At 34.7% G+C, this 24,569-nt stretch overlaps 1 protein-coding gene across 3 annotated transcripts in view; it reads left to right on the plus strand.

Moving 5' to 3' along the window:
• Positions 1–24,569, plus strand: part of Stam (signal transducing adaptor molecule) — a 62,367-nt gene that overhangs the window by 12,775 nt on the left and 25,023 nt on the right. For 2 of the 3 annotated variants that reach the window (XM_069829434.1, XM_069829432.1), the window contains exons 2-9: positions 9,943–10,103; positions 12,675–12,926; positions 15,063–15,138; positions 15,774–15,953; positions 17,973–18,089; positions 18,227–18,329; positions 19,898–19,971; positions 22,785–22,990. In XM_069829434.1, the coding sequence (XP_069685535.1) occupies positions 9,943–10,103; positions 12,675–12,926; positions 15,063–15,138; positions 15,774–15,953; positions 17,973–18,089; positions 18,227–18,329; positions 19,898–19,971; positions 22,785–22,990 (1,169 nt within the window). The remainder of the gene's footprint in view (positions 1–9,942; positions 10,104–12,674; positions 12,927–15,062; positions 15,139–15,773; positions 15,954–17,972; positions 18,090–18,226; positions 18,330–19,897; positions 19,972–22,784; positions 22,991–24,569) is intronic. The other variant, XM_069829433.1, reaches the window with a different exon arrangement.

Genomic DNA, 24,569 nt, shown 5'->3' on the forward strand with positions numbered 1-24,569 from the left:
CATTAACACGTTTACATAGGACAGACAGACCATTTCAAACAGATTACAAAGAACACATTACAGCCAAAACAAAACTACAAAACACTTCCACATGCAGATCACATCACAAATGCTAACCACACCTAAGAGACATCAACACAGACATGGAAATCTACACATTCAACCAAAAAGCCAGAAACTAAACATACTAGAACAGTACGAAATATATAGACACACAAAAACAGATCCAAATGAAATTCTCAACACACAACTCAATTTCAGAACACACACACTCTTTGACTCCACATTACACTATACAAACACACCCCCACAGGAAACAAACAAAAGGCGCCAAGATCACCAACAACCAGTTGTGAAGATGGCCAATAACAGGCTGAAATATGTTAACGAGGTAATGTAAAATTTAACATGAGAAAGACACATAATACGTTTTCCGAAGTGATATAGTGTTAAAAGTTGTGTAATCAAGGTGTATAAGCTTTTATTTGCTTTTTCCATATTATAAATTTAAAGAATGTTACTTTATCCACCACTTACTAATGAAATAGTCTGTTGCTATGTTAATAGTATAATGCATAAGTTACCCTTCATAGCCTAGTCATGTTACTGTTGTTAGTAACAAGGAAATCTGAAAATGCTGACACACCCCTCTCACCAACGAACTCCTTGTACCAACTTCGTCATTTATGTCACTTTTGCGGCTTCTGTATATCAGGGACTGGGATGCTTTACCTGCAGACTTACCAAAGGCTTTACCAATAACCAACAATGTATTTAAAAAGGACTTTACTAATAGACAGTAGCATATTATGCACACTATTTAAAGAGTGTAATTGATGTTTTGTTATTTGAAGTGTTCTATCAGTGAAGAAGTGTGTTGTGTCAGTGAAGTTTTATAGTTTATAGTGGTAGAGCAAAGTGTTTGAACATGAAATGTTTTTGAAGTGTTAATGAAATCAGGATAGTATCAGTGAAATGTGTCGTAGTTCCAGTGCAGTGAGTGAGTTGACAGCGAAATGAGTGTAGTGCTGAAAGGTACTTGTGGATGTATGAACATATCATACTCGTGGGTTTTAGTTCGAACTTAGGGTTAATATACAAATTATATTTACTTTAAATGTTATTTAAGTGATCGTGGTTCATTTAATTTAGGATGCTTCTCGTTAATATTATTATACTATTATTATTATTATTTATTATTTTAATACCGTATTAATTATTATTATTACTTATGTTTATTATTAATTGCCATTATTGAGTGTAATTAGTTACCACTGCCACCGGGTATTTACCCACTTGCAGTGTGAATAAAAACGTATATACATACGAAACAAAAATGAATAAATAATACTTCAGTATGAGAAAATGCGGACAAATTAGAGCATTTTCAAAAATGTATGCAGACGACTGTTTTTATTATCAAAAGCAGACATGTCCATATGAATGCTGACATATGGTAACCCTATATTAACTCGTGGCATAAGTCGACAGCAGATAGTGTAGGATTTATTTTACTTTTCCTAACAATTAAACAGTCATCTTGTGGTGAAGTCTTCCTTTTCTGACCACATTTTCCTTTTTTCTGGAGCATGTTGTATCCAGTCTCTTGGTATCATTTCAGGATGCAATTAACTATAGCTAAACCGACACCACATTCTGTAGCAACTTTTCTTTGTGTCATGGAAGTGAGTGTTCTGCTAATTATTACAATTTTAGAGCATTTTCGTGGAGTTGTTTCCATTTCTGAAGATGTCAGAACTAACACAACAATGCAGTAATAAGTCTTCAACACAACTAAAATGCTTTTGGGGACGAAAATGAGACGAAGTAATTAACACATTACAAAAAATATAAACTCCAGACCTTCAACAAGGAAAATCTGCTATGTTACAGAACTCAGTTAAGCAGGAAAGTGCAGCTGGTAGACCAAGTCAAAGAAAACTCTAAAAATTGTCATGTTCGGATTAATTTGCACGCTACTGTAGCAAAGTGACATGAATATGAAGGATAACTTTATGTATTAAATATTTAATATTGAAGTATTATAGTATTTATTTATTAACAATTCATTAAATTTCGTATCGGGCAAAATAATGTATGTCTCACGAGAGGAAACAGATTTAATGTATTTGTGAATAAAATCTTACCTTACTCTCTTGTAACATACATAATTACTATTATATGAAGCTCTTCACATGCAGTAGGCCTATATTTTTATATAGAAATGAGGACTATTACTGTAACAATTTCTGAATGGCACAATTTCTGTGACTTCTTGTTTCATTATATTATTTTGTGTGTGCGTGCGTGCGTGCGTATCTTTAAATGGACAGATATTCGAAATACTGTAGTACAAATCTCCTAAAAGGAGAAATACAAATTGCAGTTAACTTCAAATATTCCTGCAGAGAATTTTTAAAATTTATAAAATATGATGTCTAGCTTCTTCATGTAGCCAAATCTTTAACAAAATACAATGAGGTTTGACTTTGTTAGAATATTTTTTTTTTTTATAAATCTAGCGTCATTCTTGTTGATTTCTTGTACAACATTTTGTCACTTAATCTTCCGTATTTTCTTGAAAAATAGTTGGCAACCCTATATTATTTCGACAAATGATTGCATAGTTTGACGTAAGAACTTCCTTGATGCTGAATAGCAATGGCCAGATAGATTAATAATTTCTGTTCAGTGTAAAAAATCATACCACCTAGGCTACAATCAAAGTCACGTGACATAATGTATCATCATCATCAGTTATTTGCTACAATAGAGTCACAAGACCATTCTGCTGTGATGTGATGTTAAATTCAGTGCGATTATCATGTAGCCTAATCATTCTTATCTACCTATAGACATGGATTTGTAGTTACTACGAATTATATTGTAATTCATAATATATCTTAAACATCATTATCAGCAAGACATTTTTAAGAAATGAGTTTTATAAAAGGGACACATTCTTTTCCACGTATTTTATGTATTTCTTTATAATTTGATTCCTTTATCATATTATTGTGTAGGCCTATAGTTTTATTTTATCGACCTGTTACGAAGCACTCACAACTGAAATCATTTAATATATACTTAAATAACATGTAAAATTTTCGTGAGTACACACAAAAGATCTTTACAGTTCCAAACTGCATTGACACTCCATTTATAAATTGTACTGTTAAGTAGATATTCATTCTTTCGGTGTATCTAATTAATTTTACACAAGTTTATATGAAATTGCTATATGCATATTCTAATAATTTTGTAATATTATTTTTCTGTTTACGAAAATAGGCTTTTACAAGTGATGTACATAATATTAAAATTTATTAGAGCTCGCTTCACTGGTTCACTCGCAGGTATGAATTTATGACAAGGGATGGTAATCCTTGAACAGTGAGACGTTTTCTCTATCCTTGACTACCTTCTGTGGCTTAATAGGTTTAAAGCTTAGCAAAATTCGCAAAGAAAAAAATTGAAAGTAGAACCACAGTCTACTATATACAGTCGCGAAGCTCAATATGTAGTAAAAATGCAAACATGGGTAGTTGCCCACCACTAGGATCGCAACTATCGCCTCATCATCGCAGATCTCTCTCCTAGCAGACGACAAAATATGTTACACTTTCGTTGTGTTCTTTTGGAAAAATTAACACCTTCCTTCCATTATTGAAATATTAAATGCATAAAGTTAATTTATTATTTTAATGAAGTGTATTAAATTCCACCATAAACTCGAAGATACCTGCAAGAAATAGGTTAATATTATTTTTGTTTGTGCAAAACGAACTGAAATTTACTATAATCGCTTCACTCAGTCAAGATTATAGCGATAATTAACTATGAAACCAATAAATATTAATTTGCATTTCTCTTTACAACAATAATAATGGAAATATGAATTAATGGAGTAACTTACGTGTGCCGGTACGTGTAGGCTTACGTAGTTAACAAAGTGGGATGAGGTTAAGCAATAATAATCACACCAGAATTGGAAATAAAACGTGATCAATAAATTTTATTGTAACCCAGACTTTTTCTACGTCTCTAGTAAAGCAACAAATAAAAATAACAACAAAATTAACAGCTATAATTAAAAACACATCCTTTGAAAAAAATAGGCCTAAGCAATAATAATCCCACCAAAATTGAAAATAAAACGTGATCAATAAATTTCATTAAAACAAACTTAATTTTTCTACGTCTTTAGTAAAATAACACATAAAAATAATAACAAAATTAATAGCTACAATTAAAAATATATCCTCTGAAAAACAAAAAAGTAGACCTAGACCTAGACCTTTATTTCTCTGGAAATTTAGCAGCCTAAGTGACAGAACTTTAACCGGTATCTAATGTCCTTTCGGTTAGACTGAAACATTTCATTGTGAAATTTAAGGATATAATGTATTCTAACAGTCACAAAGAACTTCAAAATTAAGAGTTTTGTTTCTGCACAGCATTCTGAATCTGAATCTTTCGGAAATCGGACAAAGGATAACTCTGGCCTCTTTCTCTTACTGTTGCTACAATTTATAGCACTACAAACGTCTCCTCCTTGTCCCATATTATTATTCCAATTATATTTTAGCCATTAACATTTTCATTACAACCAATAACGAACATTTCACAAGTATCAATGTGAAATACGCAATGAGCTAGCACTCGATAGAAATACGACACAGTCCAAAGTCGACCATGGACAGTCTATTGTTTGTAGTTGCTAACCGCTTGGAGCGCTTTATCACGAGATTTGCAAAAAAAAAAACACTTCAAGCTTCACGACTGTATATAGTAGACTGTGGTAGAACCTTGGTTCTGAAGAGTTTGATGTAAATATATTTTCTATTAAATTACTTTTTAGGTGTGGGGCCCTTCGATATAAACGTAACTACATTAAAAAAAAAAGTCCCAGATGTGGTTTCTGATGTTTATCAAATTTTTAGTCATATCTAAACCAGATAAACTAACTTTTTTTTTTGTTAGGTTTATTTATACACACTTCAACATCTAGGTCATATTGCATGTCAGTGGCGGAGTTTGGTTTCATTGCACTCCTTCCCCCGCAGCTCCCTGCTCACTTAGCTCTCAGGTTATCATGGCACTTCATTGTTAAGAAACTTAATTTTTTTTTTAATTATAAAGTCGTATTGTTTATTTTATACATAAGTATTGTTTTAATACAAAAGATAAAATGTGTAATTCGTCTGTAAGTAGTATAACATATTACACAACTTTTTACAAAAGTCAAAGAAATTCTTAAAAAATTTAGTGTTTCTTACAAAAGATTCTAAAACTTCTTTACTCGGGACTTAGATGCTGCAAATGAATCGGTAATAATCAGATTAAAATCTGCCTCCTGAGCTGTGTCGCCAATGCTCAAAATAGAAAGTCTAGTGAGTCTCTCTTGTGATATTGTACTTCTAAGTAGCTTTTAATTAGCTTCAGTTTTGAGAATGATCTCTCAACGTCGCACTCGTCACAGGCAATGTGATACCGTAAATAAAATGTAATCTATACAAACGTTGAGGAAGCTGGCAGACAAAGTTGAATTTTGACATACTCGTATAATGGTTTTAGCCAGTTATCTGATATTTATGGCGTTTTTATTTTCTTTCTCAGAATTAAACGGAAGGTAAGCATTTGTTGAGGAAAAGAATCCATCAGATCCCTATTATATTGGTCACTTAAACATTTTGATAAGAGGTAAAACTCACTGTCAATAACTCTGTCTAAAATTTTGCAATCCTGAGACATATTTTAAAAGGTAAAATAACATTTTGAATAACTTAAATAGACAGTTTGAAATTTAAAATATAATAATATTAACTTTTTATGTTTTCAAAATTTTTATTGCACCCACAAACCTCCTTCCCCCCCCCCCCACCGCAGTCGCGGAGGCTGCAGGTCTGTATCTCTGCCCGTGTTGCATGGGCAGGATCTTTTGATATATAATAGGCCTATCATGTTATATCATTAGGCCATGGACTATTGTAACTGTTCCTATAACCATTTGTTATGTTATATGTGGATTGTATTCATTTTAACTGATTTCAATTTTTAATAATTATGATAATGGTGATTAAGGCGGTGATAAATCATGGTATGTAAATTTCAAATCCAGCATTTGCCTTTGTGACTAAGGGAAATCATGGGAAAACCTCTGTCAGGTTGACCGGCCATGGAGTTTGAACCCACGATCTCCTGAATGTGAGTCTAGTGTGTTACCACTGAGCTATCTCGCTCGATAATCTTTCTTGTAGACACAGAATATGAACAAACTTTGTTCAATAGTTATAGGAGGAATCACTGTTTGCAGACAGATGACATGCCCAAAGTCACTTCACCAGTATCAGGAATGCTGAAACGTGATTTCCACGGAAATTTCGAAATAAAAGTTTTGTCAGCATCAGCATACTTCATATACTTCGTATAATGGGAAAGTGAAAAGGAAACTAACAATCCCTTGTCATGGCAACACCAAACATGGCGTTAGCTCAACTGAGAGGATGTGAAAACCCAATTACTTACATAATATATTTAGTGGTAAAGAGCCTCAAACATGGAACATGCTTTAGCTAGTCTGAATACGATAGGTTTCTGCTGTATGTGGATGTTGTGTGAGGTGAAGGATCAGTGTCATGTTGACTCATCCAATGTGCTTTCGTATATGTCAACAGCAGGCCAAAGTCTCTGCTTTTATTGAGAGATAAGAAAAGTCCTTGTACTAACATATTAAAAGAAAAATTTGGCAGTGTAATCATTTAAACAATTTTTCCATTTGATCTAATTGTCAGCACCAAGATCATTTGATAAATTCTTCTTCTTCTTCTTCTTCTTCTTCTTCTTCTTCTTCTTCTTCTTCTTCTTCTTCTTCTTCTTCTTCTTCTTCTTCCATTTGGAGTGTACAGTTGTTGGAGTTTAAGACGTCAATTTTGTGTTGATGTTGAGCTAAGCAGACATGTCCATTTTCTGATCGGAATAGTGCTACATCCTCTTTTCTTGATTTATTACACCTACATTTCAAATTTTGTTGAATATGTTCCCATGTTTTACCCTTAGAAATTTTGTTTGCAATTGTTTTCATACTTTTAGGCCGTGTTTTTCTTAAGGATTCTGTTTAATTCATGTTTATTTTAAATGACTTGAGTATATGATTTAGTTTAATTCCCTTCTTGTCAAACAATTTGCACCTACATTCCCCTGCACACCTACATGAGATATCCACTGGAAACCGATGTGTTTCTTTAATGTCATAAATTGTGTTAGTGTCTTATTTTATTGATGGTAACTGTCTGGTGATATGGTATGATTTAAATGTAACTGTTTCTATTGCTGCTTTAGAGTAAACCAACAGTACTGCTTTAGTGAACAATTTTTGTCGGTGTTAGAGTTGCGTCAGAGCTGTTATTATGGCTTGCAGTACTTGATAAAGTTAGTCTTAAAATACATCTTGTCCCAAAAGTCCCATAACACTTTTCTTAATTTATTATGCATAAACTACAAAAGATACAGCTGTAATATGAATATCATATTAAAGAGGAAGTGAAGTGGTTTGTTGTCAATGTTTGGATTTCACAATGATTCGATATGAGAACCATGTGTAACTTGACAGATGTTCACATGGTAATCACTCTTCCCATACCCTTCGCGATTATCCTCTGTTACTGTGGTGGCAGCTTCTTGAATCCTATGCTTAAGTGTGTATATCTAGTGCCTACCCACCTTCACTTGCGTGATTCGGGTTTCTTCTAGACTTTGTGGTATAGGTGGCACATACAGTTTTTTACACATGAAGGGTACAGAGAAAGAAGGAACAGATTCACACGAAGCAAAATTTACAGGAAAATTCACCCACTTTTTTCAGGACATAAGCAACCATTATCCACAAATTTCTTGTGCCAGGCATAAATTGCCTTCCTGCTTGGAACCTCTGTGCTGTACTTAGTCCTGAATTTCCTTTGCTTATCTGTAGCACTCTTATTTTTGTTGAATTCCAACACACAGAAAGCTCGCTCTGCCCCAGAAATCGCCCTCTTTACAGAGAGCGCTAAATGCGACAAATGGGTGAACTAATATCCAAACAAAACCACTTGACTTCCTCTTTAATATGATATACATGTGAAAGCTGTACCATTCGTAGTTTTTGAGTAATAAATTAAGAAAAGTATACCAGTCTTTTGGGACACAGTGTATAGTATATTTTTCAAACTTGTAGCATGGCTTACTCTAAGCCCACATTTCAGACTTTTTTTATCAAGCAGGACTAAATGGACACATGGTAGAACACGTGACAATTGAGTTATTATGATCTAGGGTTGTCACATTTCTTATATGAGGAAAGAAAGTGGAAAGGAATATGTAAGTTGGCAACATTAATCTTTCTCAACATGGTTGTTGCGAAAACAGTCTTGTCACAATACAGTAAAATTGAACACTTATCAGTATAGGCCTATTAAAAGAAAATACTCCTTTTTGTGTGGTGTTAGGAATGTTTTCTTTGTACAATAAACAAAATTAATTCAAACATGGAACATTAAATCCAGACGTTTGAGATTGGCAGGGCATGTAGCACGTATGGGCGAATCCAAAAATGCATATAGAGTGTTAGTTGGGAGGCCGGAGGGAAAAAGACCTTTAGGGAGGCCGAGACGTAGATGGGAAGATAATATTAAAATGGATTTGAAGGAGGTGGGATATGATAATAGAGAATGGATTAATCTTGCTCAGGATAGGGACCAATGGCAGGCTTATATGAGGGCGGCAGTGAACCTCCGGGTTCCTTAACAGCCCATATGTAAGTAAGCATGGACATTGAGGAAGAAAGACGAAATCAGAGTAACGCCTAATGAAATGAAATTTATGAGATAAACAGCGGGATATACGAAATGGGATCACAAACGCAATGAAGATGTAATGGAAGAATTACGACTAGAACCTGTAATTAATCACGTAAAACATTATCAGAACAACTGGGTAAATCATCTGCATCACATGCGTAGAGATAGAATCCCAAAAGTCATGCTCCACTGTCTTCCAAATGGGAAGAGATCTCTCGGTCATCCAAAGAAGCGCTGGATTGAAAATTCAACTGTGAGATCGTAACAGGCCATTTGGCCTAATACTTGAAGGGAAGAATAATAATAATAATAATAATAATAATAATAATAATAATAATAATAATAATTCAAACCCTAAAAAACACAATGTAACAACTCTGAACACATAGTGCAGCAAATTGTTACTTAAGGTACAAATGCTCATATTCCACAAATTCATAATTTAAAGTAGAGTGAAAAACTGTTCTTTGCAGCCATTAATGGCAGGCTTATGGAGTACTGAAATGTTTTCTTTTCCTCGATTAATATTAAATTGTGGTTTAGAAGACTTTGCAGGTAGATGTGCATCTCTTAGACGAATTCAACGGTACCAAACACTCAATATCGAACATTTTGAAGGTTACGAGTATTTACACCTTAAGCAATAAAATGTTAATATTTTTTATGCGAAATAACCATAATTTATAAAATGGGCAAAAAAATATTAAGCATTTTACAGACCTGAAAACAAAAGTAAGGCACGATCACACTAGAAAAACCTTAGAATATGGGATAAAGTATAATCTCACAACCCTAGCATAAATGTTAAAAGTGACAGTCAAAGTGTGATGGTGACCACATTGTGTGATTCTAGTGCCGAGATCATGAAAACATATAGCTCTACATCTATGCCCCTCATGACCTTCATGGTGTCTAAATAGGAAATCATCACCTTAGCAATCAGATTAATAATGCTCCTACAAACTTTTAGTCTTTTAGTAATTTGCGTATGTTCACTAAGTAAGCCTTGTAATCACATCCAGACAATCTTTTGCCTTATTTATATTTAGAAATTAAAATTAGCATTATTTAAAAATGACTCAAGTGTTATGTTTTTATTTTTCAGAGAAAGCGACAGATGAAAAGAATACATCAGAAGAATGGGGCCTAATAATGGATATCTGTGACAAAGTGGGAAATACACCCATCCATGCAAAAGACTGTTTAAGATCAATTGTAAAACGTCTAAATCATCAGGACCCTCATATTGTTATGCAAGCAATCACAGTAAGTTCGAAATATACTTCTTATTTCTCGTCGTTATTTGATATGAAATTTATGTCAATGAGATATTTCATAAAATGAATGCATAGAAATGTTTCTCTATGGCTTGTGAATGTAACCAAAAAACAGGAAGCTTAAAAATTAACATCTTCTACTAAAAACTTGGGTTTGAAAATATTTTTAAAAAGAATAGAAAAAAAATTAAAAACCAAAAGCCAAAAACATTTGGAATTTGTTAGACTAGACGGCATTTCGGAAGGCGGTTAGCTGCTCTATGCGCCGTAGCATTTCTGGTATGTGACGTCACAAGCTTGTACAGTAGAACCAATTAGAATCAGTCTATAACAAGCACTTCCCGAGTTCGTTTGTTCATGTGCGAGTGTTTCAATACATTGAATAAGTAAAACTGACATTTACTGTGTGTGTGTAAGGTAAATAAATGGAAGAAGAGACTGTAAAAAGATAGGTATTACACAAGCAGGCGTGGAAAATAGTGTTTAAGGTGTATAATTATTTTAAAAAGTTAACGAGCAGAACACTGCCGGCCATCTTGATGCTGGAAGCAACATTGCCAACATGCAAGAAACGATTGCAGAAGCATGTGGTGTGGAATTGAGAACCGTGCAAAGTATATTGTTATTGAAGGAAAGAGGGTTTGTTTGGTATCATGCTTACAGTAATCAAAGACTAAGGTCATTATTGTCTTTTGATAATTGAAATTCTCTCCAGCGCTATTTGTATTGCACGTGCTCGTGAAGTACGATGTGGCAATGTTGTACGCTGCCTTGCTCTCTCTCTATCTGTCTCTCTTGACGCAAACGCTAGCAGACAACCACCTTCCGAATTGGCGTCGTCTCTAGTCCTTTACTGAAAATCATGAACTTACTTACTTACAAATGGCTTTTAAGGGACCTGCAGGTTCATTGCCACCCTCACATAAGTCCGCCATCAGTCCCTATCCTGTGCAAGATTAATCCAGTCTCTATCATTATATCCCACCTCCCTCAAATCCATTTTAATATTATGAACGATTTTCAGAAAACTTTTATTGGCTACTTCACTTTTTTGGAATATATATTTTCATCCCCCAAATGGATTTAGTTCAATTCTGATTACAAATATGTTTAATTTTTTTCAATTAAGACATTTAGAGAGCTGTCAAAATTATTTTTTCGCTGAAATTTATTAGCTAGTCGAAGTAACAAATTGTAAAGTTATGTTGAAATAGTGTTCAGAGGTCAAGTCTGGTCAAATTGAGACAGAGGACATTATCCCCTGTGGACAATTTAGTTATGTCAGAAATACTTCCACATCTGGAGTCCATTGAGTTTCACCTCTCTTCTCTCATCCCAGGAACATATTTCTGATCACATTTACTCAAGTTACTATGTTACGAGGTGAAGCAGGTCAGTGAAGAAACCCTACGAAGAAAATGAATAGTTGGAGAAATTTATTTAATTTGTGTACATTTCTTAACCAAAAATGGTCATTTTTAAAACTAGGTCTACCATTGTTCGGACTGCTTTATTCATCAGTTGCAATTGGTACTGCTATGTAACATCTGATGCGAAACAGTTGGCAATTTGCACAAACAGTTGAAAGTCTGTGTTAAAATACTTTTTGCACTAGTATTAAAAGTCTTTTCACATGCTACCATTTAATGTTCTTTTAGGATAATTGTCTAAAAATAATTTGGAATTACACATTGTTATATAAATTTAATTATGCCAGTAGTAAGAACTTTTTAGGATTGGACTGTTACTGAAATATTTTCATTTTCAAAAGTGAGCTACAAAAGCGTCAGTTTTTAAAGTATGTTATGAAATGTGTTGCTATAAAATGTTGTTGTTCTTGTTGTTTTCTAATGCCAGGCGTTTGACAATAAAGTCATTTGACCTCTTGCACTTCAATAGTTTTCAAAGATATTATCATGGTCAGCCACTGAAGCACAGATTTTGAGGTGTTCCGAATCCATTTCTTGGTTTGAGTTGCACAATGGGCAGTTAGGGGACTGATATATTCCAATTCTATGTAGGTGTTTGGCCAAACAATCATGGCCTGCTGCCAATCTAAATGCAGCTACAGACGATTTTCGTGGTAAATCGGGAATTAACTGTGGATTTTGATGCAGAGAGTTCCATTTTTTCCCTTGAGATTGTGTTATCAAATTTTGTTTGTTGAAGTCTAAGTATGTAGATTTAATAAATCTTTTCACAGAGTAATACGTAAATTTAGTAACAGGTCTGTAAGTAGCAGTGCTGTCCTTCTTTGCTAAAGCATCCGCATTCTCGTTTCCCAGGATTCCACAATGGGATGGCATCCATTGGAATACAATTCTTTTATTGAGTGATATTAATTGAGAGAGCATTTTAGTTATTTCTGCTGTTTGAGATGATGGTGTGTGTTTAGAGACGATTGATAGAATAGCTGCTTTGGAGTCTGACAATATAACTGCATTCTTAAATTTATTGATGTGGCATAGAAGATTCCTGAGACATTCACTTATTGCAATAATGCTATAAAATGTAAGAAGATATGTTGAGAAAGATGTACATAAAATGTTTTATGTTTCAGTTACTCGATGCTTGTGTAAGCAACTGTGGCAAGACTTTTCACCTAGAAGTAGCATCTCGAGATTTTGAAACTGAATTTCGCAAACTTCTTAGCAGAAGTCAACCAAAAGTAGCAGAAAAGTTGCGACAACTGCTTAAAAAATGGGCCGAGGGTGATTTTAAAAATGATCCTCAGCTCAATCTTATTCCATCACTTTATGCAAAACTTAAACAAGAAGGAATCGACTTCTCAGCTCACTCGGAGACGGTAAAGGTTAAGGAGATTGCTTTTATATTAAAGAAAATGTTAAAGAATATGATAACTTATCTTGGGCTTCCATGGTGCCCATATTGTGTTGTAGTGTTTTGGATGTTTCTGTCATGGTATCTCTTTTATCAGTTGAAATTTGCTTGAAGTATGGAAAACCCAACAAAGTAAGCTGTTTCAAATATCCATGAACCACAGTGTGTCTCTAAAAAAATGTTATCACTTTATGTGGATAGTGATTCACACTTAAGATATGGTCACATGTTGCTATTTTTACTGTACAACTTTTCTACTGCAGCTGCAAAAGTTGCGTGTCATGTTCACACATAAGCCAAAAGTAGTGTACTACATGCTGTTATTCATGCTGTGCAACCTGAGAGCTGCAGAAGTTGCGACTGGAGGTTGCAAGTCTGTTGATACACAAGGTGCTACTTTTGCAGCCAGAGTTTAGCTGCAGCTTTGCATCTCCATGTTGATTCTTCAGTACATTTTGTGGTTATGTTCGCTATCATGCGATAGCTTACTTATCACTCTTCTAATTATAAAATTGAGAGGAAAATATTAAACTACAAAAGAGCAGAAAATGCTGGGACAAAGAAAGACTAGAAATAGGCCCTAAAGAACAGTTTGAAGTTACGATTTTCGAGAAATACAATTACGAGGATAAATGAGTAGCTTAATATCAATATCTGTCCTCTCCATAGTTTTGATCTAGAGGCAATTTTTTAATTCACAGTGTTCTTTGTAATATTCAACACAATTTATTTTATAAATGTTGTGTTAGAGTTTGCATATGGTTTCACTATAACTGGAAAGAGCATGAAAAATTGTATGAAAAACCACACCTATATAAATTTCGATTGAGGTCAGATGTACGTCTATGATATTAAGCTACTCAAATAGACCCTAATGTTACGGTGTACATAGTGTACTTTTTGCAAGTATTAGGAAACACTATTTTTAACCCTTCTTTATTGTATTGTTCCGAAGAGAGTGTATTATTTTTAACATTATCTTCTGAAATTTGAATTGCACTAAAGTCTGTGTGATGTATCTTGTCTCACTGTGAAAAGAGAGAGAAAGGAGATATGTCTTACTTCGTCTGTGTTGTTATGTCGATGGGGGGAGTGGAGCGATGCCGTCCGTCCATCCAGTGGCGGAAGGGACTAGTTGATACATTCTGTAGCACAAAATAAAATAACAAAATATCTCTCTTCGTACTGTGTAGTTCCATCACTGAGCTTGTCTTTCAAGAAACTGAGTTCCGGTAGTCTGTACAATAACAAGGTTTTGAAAGGAATCCTGAAAATTTACAACCCTCCTATAATCTCCATCCTCATTTGAAGGGACTTGGTTTTATTGCTACTGAGACAAGATAAACCAAAGCAGGTATAGCAGTTTTTGCTAAAGCCTTGTACTTTTTGTTGTAGGAATCAGCATTTGCAAATTCCACAAGCACTCTCTTAGTTCAAATAGGTCTATTATTTATTTATATTTTTTTTGCACTAACTAATATTCAGTAATTGACATTATTTTTATTATACAACTATTAAAAAAACCCCCATTTACGTCAATAAATGTTGGCAACCCTCCTGTTTGAAACTATGGTATGAAAAAAAAATGAATTTATATCATCAGCAAATATACTTTGGCTGCACTGTATATTTAGTAACTGTTACAAATCTTTTATTTTCATCACGTCAAACATTAAAATATACCCAAACAATATAGCTTAAAGTATCATTGGCACATTTGGGTGGCAACACTGTTCACAGCCATTGCAAAAGTTTCAAGAAAACTGATGTTAAAATGCTGTGGCAGCAACCCTGAGAACCCTGTTCACATGTTGCTACTTTCAAGTTATGCGCAGCATAACAAAGTAGCGAGCAGCTACTTTTCAGGTTGCGCCGTTGTTCACACGCCACAGTATTTTGTACTGCAGCACTGCAAAAGTAGCAACGAGTGACCGTACCTTTATATACACTAACTTCAAAATTTCTCCAGTTGTTCACTATCATATTCAACACTCGTAAGGAACATCAGTTCTATTGTGTTATACATTCATAGTTTATTCACTTTAATCTTACATGATCACCTTGATATCTTCATTATATTCTACAGTTTTGTTTTGTTTTATTACAGCCAAGACCGCAGGCTGCAGTAAGCAGGGACCCAAATGTTGTCTCTAGTCAGCAGGAAGAGGATGATATTGCGAAAGGTATGAAGCATTGGACTGGAAATCAAACAGTGCAAAAGGTATGATGCATTGGATTCCAATTCAGTCAATGCTCTTTCATGACTTTTTTTTTTTTTTTTCACATTAGCAGCTAGTTTTTCTTTTTCAAGAAAATCGTGGATTATTGGCCATTTAACTGAATTCCTGATACATATTTCTGACCCACATCAACCTCACATATCTGTAGTGTCAAGACTCACATAGGACGGTTTACTGCGGTACGAGACGACTGAGTTCAAAGGTGAAGAATAGTATGTGGACTACTGAAAAGCAGCCATTGTAATTTTACCAACACATTCGATTAGATTTTATCAGTTAGCTATTCAGACATGTACTGTTGTCACAGTGTAAAGTGACTCTGTGTTCTGTTACCATTCTTGTTGGTCTTCTAGTTTTTGTAATAACAGGTAGATTTTAATGTAGTGTTAAAAACTGAAAGTTTGAAACAATTTGAATAGAAAAGAAATAGATATGTACAAATATATCTCCGTCCATAATAAAATAAACTTTAGTCCTTTAATCTGTCGTGACAGAAGTAAATGAAGGTAGGAGAAATATTTCTGTTTTGTCTTAAGACAAAGACAGAATTAAATATGTTATGTTGTTTATGATTTCAGCCATTGAGTTGTCACTGAAAGAAACACAACACTCTCCCAAAGTTCAGGGTAGTTTGTACCCATCTGCAAACCTATCAACAGCAGCGACTTCCACTACTGCTGAAGCAAGAAAGGTGCGAGCCTTATATGATTTTGAAGCTGCTGAAGACAACGAACTTACTTTCAGTGCTGGAGAAATAAGTAAGTACATACAGTACCTTTTATATGATTGATTGTCAATGTTTCCCCCTTTTTCCACACTTCTGAAATCTGATTCTGAAGTTGGAGTGGTGTGGGTTCTGGGCCATGTTGGGATTCCTGGTAAGGAGAAAGTGGCTGCTCTAAAAAAAACTGAAAGTTATAATTTATAAAACAGTCATATTACTTGTCTTTCTGTATGGTTGTGAAACTTTGACTCTCACTTTGAGAGAGGAACAGAGGTTAAGGGTGTTTGAGAATAAGGTATTGGGGCTAAGAGGGATGAAGCTACAGTAGAATGGAGAAAGTTGCACAGTGCAGAACTGCACGCATTGCATTTTTCAACTAATATAATTAGGAAAATTAAATCCAGACATTTGAGATGGGAAGGACATATAGCACATATGGGTGAATCCAGAAATGCATATACAATGTTAGTTAGAAGACCTGAGGGAAAAATACCTTTGGGGAGGTCAAGACTTAGATGGGAGGATAATACTACGGCTTAACGAATGTAGAAATTTTCATTCTCTTGTTCTCCTTTTCCAAGTCCTTCACACCTCTACACCTACCTACCTTGCCTCCCGTTTCAGTTACCTGTCATCATATCATAATCTCTTCACACGAATGCAAAATAGCCGCATACTAGCCATACCAACACATAAGACATCATCGTATTCATCATCATACACAATCTCGCTCTCGAGCTTGTGGAATACCCTACCCAGTGACATCAGAGACTGTCGGAATTTAGTAGCGTTCAAAAGCAAACTTATTAAGCATTTTCTTACTGCGTAGACTAGGTTTAATTTTTACTTATTTAATAAAAAAAATGTTTCTCCGTAACTTTTACAATAAACTGTCTACTTTTATTAATCAGTTAATCTTTTAGTACTGTGATTTTTATTGTATTTGTAAATTTAATATTAATTGTAATTATAATTGTAATTGTATTCTTAATATTGTAGTTGTAATCCCCTGGTAGAGGGGAAGAGAAGGCCTGATGGCCTTATCTCTACCAGGTTAAATAAATAAATAAATAAAAATATTAAAATGAATTTAAGGGAGGTGGTATATGATGTTAGGGGGTTGATTAATCTTGCTTAGAGTAGGGACTAACAGCGAGCATATGTGAGGACGTCAATGAACCTCTGAGTTCTGTAAAAGCCATTTGTAAGTAAGTAAGTACATCATTGTGTGTTACAAAATGTTTCAAAAGCAACAACAACGTCATTAAAGGACACATGTCTCTATACTGCTGTAATTGTGGTTGGTGTTGTTGATGTTTTCTGCATATGTGAAAGTAGGCCTATTGTGTGATTTGGTTATGGCTGTGATAGGTTTCTTGTATTGTGTTTGAAAAGATCTCCTTGTTTGTCTCATGTAGACAACTATTGCATGCTAATTTGTAAACTCCTGTTAGGTTGTATTTGTCTTGTTTGTGTGTTCAGATGTTTTCGTAGTATGTTTTGTGTTCTGTATGGAATTTCTTTTTCTTTTATTTTCTGAATGAAGATGCAATCTTGTGTGTGTTTTTGTTTTCTTATGTTAGTGTGATGTATTTTTTTGTGTTGTTGTATTTGTGTTGTATTTCTTTGTTTCTTGTGATTATGTTTTGCCTCTTTATGCTGCTGTTGTATGCACTCCCTTGTGCTGTGTGTTTGATAGTGTGTATTTCTTCATTGTATTCTTGCTGGTTCATTGGTATGTTGATTAATCTATGTACCATATTTTGCATACACTATCACACCAGGAAGACCCGCAAGGTCCTAGATAAGGGAGTATGTCATGTTGGACATGTTTAAAATAAAAAAGAAATCACCCCTTCTTTTAGAGGGAGAACCAGGTCTTGTCAGAGAGGACGTTGGGACATATCCTTTTATTTTTTACTTTAGTTTCTAAAAAGTCCTGTACAAATTTTTTTACATCGATATGACAATCTACAGTAGTATGCTAGTATGATATAGATGTATTTAAGTATTTTTCATGATGAGGTAATTAATAAATTTCCTTTTCTTCTAGTTCATGTTTTAGATGATACAGATCCTAATTGGTGGAAAGGATATAACTACCGAGGGGAAGGCCTGTTTCCAGCAAATTTTGTTACAGCAGACTTATCAGCAGAACCAGAGCAGTTTAGTAAGTTCAATGACATATGCATTTAGAATTCTTGTGGGCATGTGGAGGGGAAAGAAGAATAATAATTACAGTACGAGGAATTTGCATGTCAAAAAATTAAATGAGATAAGAATGTTGTCCTGTTGCTGTTTTTCCAGAATTAGACCAGCCCAGGAAATCTGTGCAGTTCAGTGAGTCGGTACAGGTGAAGACTGTTGAAGAGCCCCAGGAAGTGGAAATTAATGAAGAAAAAATCGATAGGTGAGATCTTTTTTTTTTATCATACTGTATTTTATTGTTTCGTATGAAGTAGACACATACAGTTCTCATTATACATTTTTTGTGTTGCACACAGTTCAGTTTCTTTATCAGGTTGTTAATGATATTACTGTTTATAGTTCTTCCCTACAAGTCCACCGAGTTATCTCTGAGGTAGCGTGTCTGCCTCCAGACTAGCCAGCCTGGGTTTGATTCCTGGCAAGGTCAGAAATTTTCATGTAAAATTTCTACCTCGGGACTAGGAGAGATGGTGGTGTACAACTTCTAATCACTAGATTGTGCACCAGTATGCCTGGGTTAAATCCCAAATATCTCCGTAGTTCATATGAAGAGAAGACATATGTCACTGTTGATAGTGATTCATCCATCGGATGGAAATGTTAAGCCTGGCAACTCCCTTGGTGCTATTCGACAGAAGTAGGCTACGTGCTGGCACCGGGTTTTCCCTTCTCCTTTCCTCATCTTCATCATCGTCACTCATTCCAGACACTACACTTACACTCACCCTAGTACACGACATAACTCTCCACAGATAGACATCATGTACAGTGTGGCCCACCGAAGTGGTGTACAACTAGAAAATGGGTCATAGTCCTGTCATCTATCTGCAATATGCGGAACCTGAATCACGTAAAGTGAAGTGGGTAGGCATTGGATACATACATACACACATACATACATACATACATACATACATACATACATACATACATACATACATACATACATACATACATACATACATACATACATACATACGTACATACATACATAGTTCTTCCCTACAACGTTTATTCGAAAAACACATGTAAATTAATTAATTTAATATGCACCCAAATAAGATGAACTTTCGTTTCCTGAGTTGCACACAAAAAAGTCATTATTTATAATCTGTTAATCCCAAAGATAAGACTTGGTTTATACATTATATGGTTTAAGTAGATATATGTAATTACTGTATTGGCCCGAATCTAGTATAACCTCGAATATAATACAACCCCAAGTTTTCAGATGTATTATGCAGTACATCTAATTTAATGATTTGAACTTCCATGTAAATCTGCAATGGCAACATTCATATTATAGCCATGCCTTTTCTGTAATCTCAATGGAGAAATAGATCAAGAACAATTTCTTTATTGCTCAGCTACTACTAAATTTTTCAGTCTTCCTGCTAAATATTGGATGTGCAAGAGAGCGAATGACATTCTCAGCTGCCCAACATTAGATACTAACCAACCAGCCGTATTTTTCTTAAAATTCTTTTTTTTAAATATCATTATTTTTTGTTGTGTTCCAAGTTTCACATCAACAGGTAACAACTGGTCTACTCAGTGATGTAAAATTAAAAATTTGACATGTCTAAAAAGTAGTTTACTTTTAAACAGTAAGATATTTGTTTAGAATGCTTTATTGCCTATAACATTTCTTTATTTTATTTCTTCGTCTGTTACATTATTGCCATTTGCTATTGAACCATGGTAATTAAGGGAGTTAATTTGTCTTTATTTTACTGTTATTATTGTTAAACTTCACTTAATTTTGTGCAGGCTACTACATCTTCTTCATGAAGCAGATCCTACAGAAAGCCATGCAGATAGTGAAGAAATGTTAAGTCTAGAAGGTAAGCATAAGTTATTTTGCTTGTAGATTTAAATCTATTTAATATATCTAATCTGCAGATTTCATATAAATAGACTATTAGAGTCCAGCCTTCATCTATATCAGGAACAGACAGCCTCGAAACTTTGGTGATCTACTGAGAATTTCCCCCCCCCCCCCATAAAAAAGAAAGAAAAATAATAATTAAAACAGATAAAATTACAATTAATTAGCACCAATGTTGTTGTTGTTTTCTAATGCGAGGCGTTTGACAATAAAGTCATTTGACCTCTTGCACTCTAATATTTTTCAAAGATATTTAAGTGAACACCATATTTTAACGTTTTGGTGGCTACTTCATTCACACACACTCCAGAATGTCTGGAGGACCACACCTGCTGTTGGTCGACGGGTCCATTGGACCTAGCTGGGAGATCTTGTTGATCACCAGCTTCCCCTCCTTCAGCCACTGGAGGACGATTTTAGTGCCATAGTAGGTCAGCACTAGGAACAGAAAAGTAGAAAGAGGAGGAAGGAAAGTGAAATGAACCCCTAGGCCTCGAATGCTCTAATGCCGTCGGGGTCGAAGAAAGTAAGATTTCAGTCAGAGGACTGGATAGGAAAGGGTAAAGAGGGAAATAGGTATTGAATAGAGGAAAATTATACCAAATTCAGTCAATTAACTCATCAAGCTGACCTGTGCTAATTGATGAGTAGCCCCTCCCTTTAGTTCAGCTTGTAAAATTATGCTTACTAACAGCTGCACCACGGGAAGGTAGGGATGGGACAATGGGTATTTGTCCAGGTTGGTTCCTTAAAGCCTTCAATGGGAAGGATTAATGGCTCTCCCCCCTGTATCCGACAGATACCCTTTTGCAGCCTTAGCACCAATGTAAACCCACATGTATTTAATCTAAATTGTAGAAACAGGTTTGTTAAAAAATTCTTTTTATATATCTTTTAAAACACCTTAAGTCATTCATATTTTTAATTTGATCAGGCAAACCATTGTATAATTTTAAGCTGTAGACCATTTATGTTTTGTTGAAACTTGTTAAAATAATGGTTCTTATTAGTATGTATTAATTCCATAAGCTTAAAAATATATAAAGCATAAACTGTTAAAATATTAAAAGTCTTAAAATATTCTGTACATGATGTACGATTATAAACACTTGCCATGCAACTGACGATGTGCTTCTGATCAATAGAAATATCACTCATCTTCTGACTTAAATTATTGTCAATATTCTAGTAAAACCTGCTTCTTTTAGCAGGAGAATTAAATATAGGGCTAACTGCTTCAAAGCTGGGTACCTGGTTCAAATAAAGTGCACTGGTACAATAATTGACATGGAGGCATGAGATAATTACTCTGCCTGCCATTATAATTTTCACTATAATTCATATGCCCCCAATTTAAAAAAGAAAAAGCGGCTGCATCTGGATTGCATCAAGTTGTGTTTATAGAACAAAGGGAAAGAAATGGCAGGTACGAAGTAAACTGTATGTAAGTCCAAGTAAGAGTGATTTGACCCCAGAAGCATATGCCATATGAAAATTTCGAGTCTACTTCGGCATAATGGAATAGTTCTACAACAACAAAAATTATCATTAAAACAGATAAAATTACAATTAATTAGCACCAATGTAAACCCACATGTATTTCATCTAAATTGACAAGATTTTTATAACAAAAAGTGGTGAAAAACATGGTGGGAGGGAGACGAGATTTGATAGTGATAAGGAAAGCAAGCGAGTGAAGAAAGTGCAAGCTATGAAAAGGGAGGGAGAGGTGGGGAGTGAAAGAGGTAGAGATCAGTGCTGATAACGACCTGTTTACTAAGGTAAAAAAAAAAAACAGACTAGTGAATAGCATTTTTTAGAGTAATACCAATATTAGTGAATTAGAAAAGATTAAGAAAAGAGTAAGAGGAACTGTCTAGTGGTACTGAATTAGATTAATATCAAGACATCGGAGTAACAAAGGTGTGAATCATAGGAATTGTTTGATTATGGAAATAAGTTGTTATAGCGAATAGTGAACGAATCAGCTATAGAAGTGAACTGTTATAAACAGTAAGGCATATGTGAACTAGTGAATAACTATAGTCGCGACGCTGTTATTCCCGGCTTGACTCCTCCTCTCTGCTTACGTCTTAGGAAGTGAAGGCTCTATAAAGTCTAGGTAGGTAGTATCGTTCGCCATTTTTGTTCTTTCGTTGCCGAGCTACCAGACGAGGAATCTATTTGCCGGACCCTTAAACATTATCATGTCGTAGCTCCTATGATAATAAATCAAACGCACTGTAATGGAGCAAATAATTGAGCGGCAAATAACGTCTTCGTGTGCTTTCTGTGAATGCCAACACAAAAGAGCCAAAATGGCGGGCGATTATATTAAGTATTTATCGAGCCTTAGGAAATGAATAATGTCTTCATCAGCGCACAAGACGCACATGTTTAAATGTAGCCGACCTGCAACGTGATTGGCTGCCGGAAATTAGAGCAACGGGACTATAATGAATAGCAAAAACAAGGTAGGATAAGTATTAAATAGACAATGGACTGAGCAGCAAGAGGAGAGATAGCTAGTGGGATTAGAGTAGTTTTAATAAAGTGTACTGCAAAGAAGTATTACTTGTAATGACTGTTAATGGTGGCACTGTATACATGAAAATGTGAGATCCACCATTACATGTAAGAAATGCTGTGACGAAATGTGATATTACTATTATTATTGTTATTATTATTATCATCATCGTCGTCATCGTCGTCATCATCATAATTTTTATCATAAATGAGTTAACTGTAAAGTTTTCCTATATTTTTCAGAACAAGTAAATGCAATGGGGCCATTAATAGACCAGGAGTTGGAAAGAGTAGATCGCAAACATGCTCAACTCACGCAGTTGAGTTCTGATCTTGTTGAAGCATTAAACCTGTACCATACATTAATGCGGGAACCTGCAGTTCCACAGTCATATCACACTATGCCTAAGCAAGTGAATTATGGTTACCCTCCACAGCCTTCACCCCACGTAAGTATCCAGTTTTATTACCCTCTTTAATACACAGACAAACATCTGCTAGTATCTACAGGGCTCCTACAAAAGACCATTCTGGTTTCGAACACATGTAATTTACGTTCTATAAATCTGAGGTGCATGAAAATAGTACCAATGGAAAGAGAAACTCAAAAAAGTTTAGTTCCTTACCTTAAAGATGTTTAATATGTCCCCCCATGGTAACACAACACACATCAAGCTTTTAGTCAAGTTCCACGTAGGTACCAGATTCTGATGTTACATCTGTTCACCTTACCAGAAAAATGAAAAGTGGCTTCGTCAGAAAATACCATGGAACGAATAAATTCATCATCGTTTTCAATTAAAGTCTGTATACTTATGCAGAAATTTCTTTGTAGCACTTTGTCCTCTGGTTTTAGGGCTTGCAGCAGCTGTAGTCAGTACAGATGAAACCGCAACCGTTTGCGAAGAATCTTGCCTTAAAATCAGTGTACCATTTATGGATTGTAGGCCCACTGAGTGGATCTGCACCAAACTTTGTTCAGTAGTGCCGTTGCACATTAATAACCAACTGGTTCACGTGAAAATCTTTTCTATCCTCTATAGCAGCCATTTCGCCTTAACAATGAACAAATTTGTTTATGTGCGCTATTATGAGGCAGTGTTACCAACTAGGAAAACAATGTTGCCACAACTAAACTTTTTTATTGTTGCTCTCATAAATTTTATTTCACAGGCTGTTATTCTGCTGATATCCATATTTCTCATTGTCCATGCTTCACTTCAGTAACACAGTACAGGTCTAGCTAAGGTTTTATACAAACATATTCTTGTGTGTTGCTGTACTAGAGAAAGCTTCATAATTTTGTTGATTATTCCCATTGTTTTATTGTATTTGCAAATTTTAGAAGTTATATCTGTTTCAACAAAAAATATTACTTCGGAATATGTATGATAAGACTTTTTTGTGTTAAATTCTAACGTACTTAACGTACATTTTCGACCTATTATGAGTCATCTTCAGAATTCTGAGTTCTGAAGATGACCCATAATAGGTCGAAACATGTAAACAAGGTATGTTAGAATTTAACACAAGAAAGTCTTATCATACATATTCCGAAGTGATACAGTGTTAAAAGCTGTGTAATCAAGATGTATAAAAAATATTAGAAATAATTAGGATTATCTTTTACAGTAATACAACAGTCTACTATATACAGTCACGAAGCTTGAGCTTTGAGGGTTCTAGAAACAATAGACTGTGACGGTACTATTTTGCATTGCCTGTAATGAGGCGATATTAGCGATCCTAGAGGTGAGCAACTACCTAATGTTTGCATATTTACTACGTATTGAGCTTCGCGACTGTATATACTAGACTGTGGTAATACTAGGAATTTATCTTACTGTAATACAAGATTATGGTGAGTTGGGAATGGAGTTTGAGGGTTAATGCAATAAATCTTCTAAGTTGTAGTGCCTCCTTCCTAAAATTAATTTTAATTCAATAGTTACAACTTAAAGAATGTATCAATATGAGAGAGAATACTTCTTCCTAAACTTTAGAATAACCCATGGATATTGGTATTTT

Source organism: Periplaneta americana, chromosome 6 (assembly GCF_040183065.1).
Source record: "Periplaneta americana isolate PAMFEO1 chromosome 6, P.americana_PAMFEO1_priV1, whole genome shotgun sequence".
Taxonomy (NCBI): Eukaryota; Metazoa; Arthropoda; class Insecta; order Blattodea; family Blattidae; genus Periplaneta; species Periplaneta americana.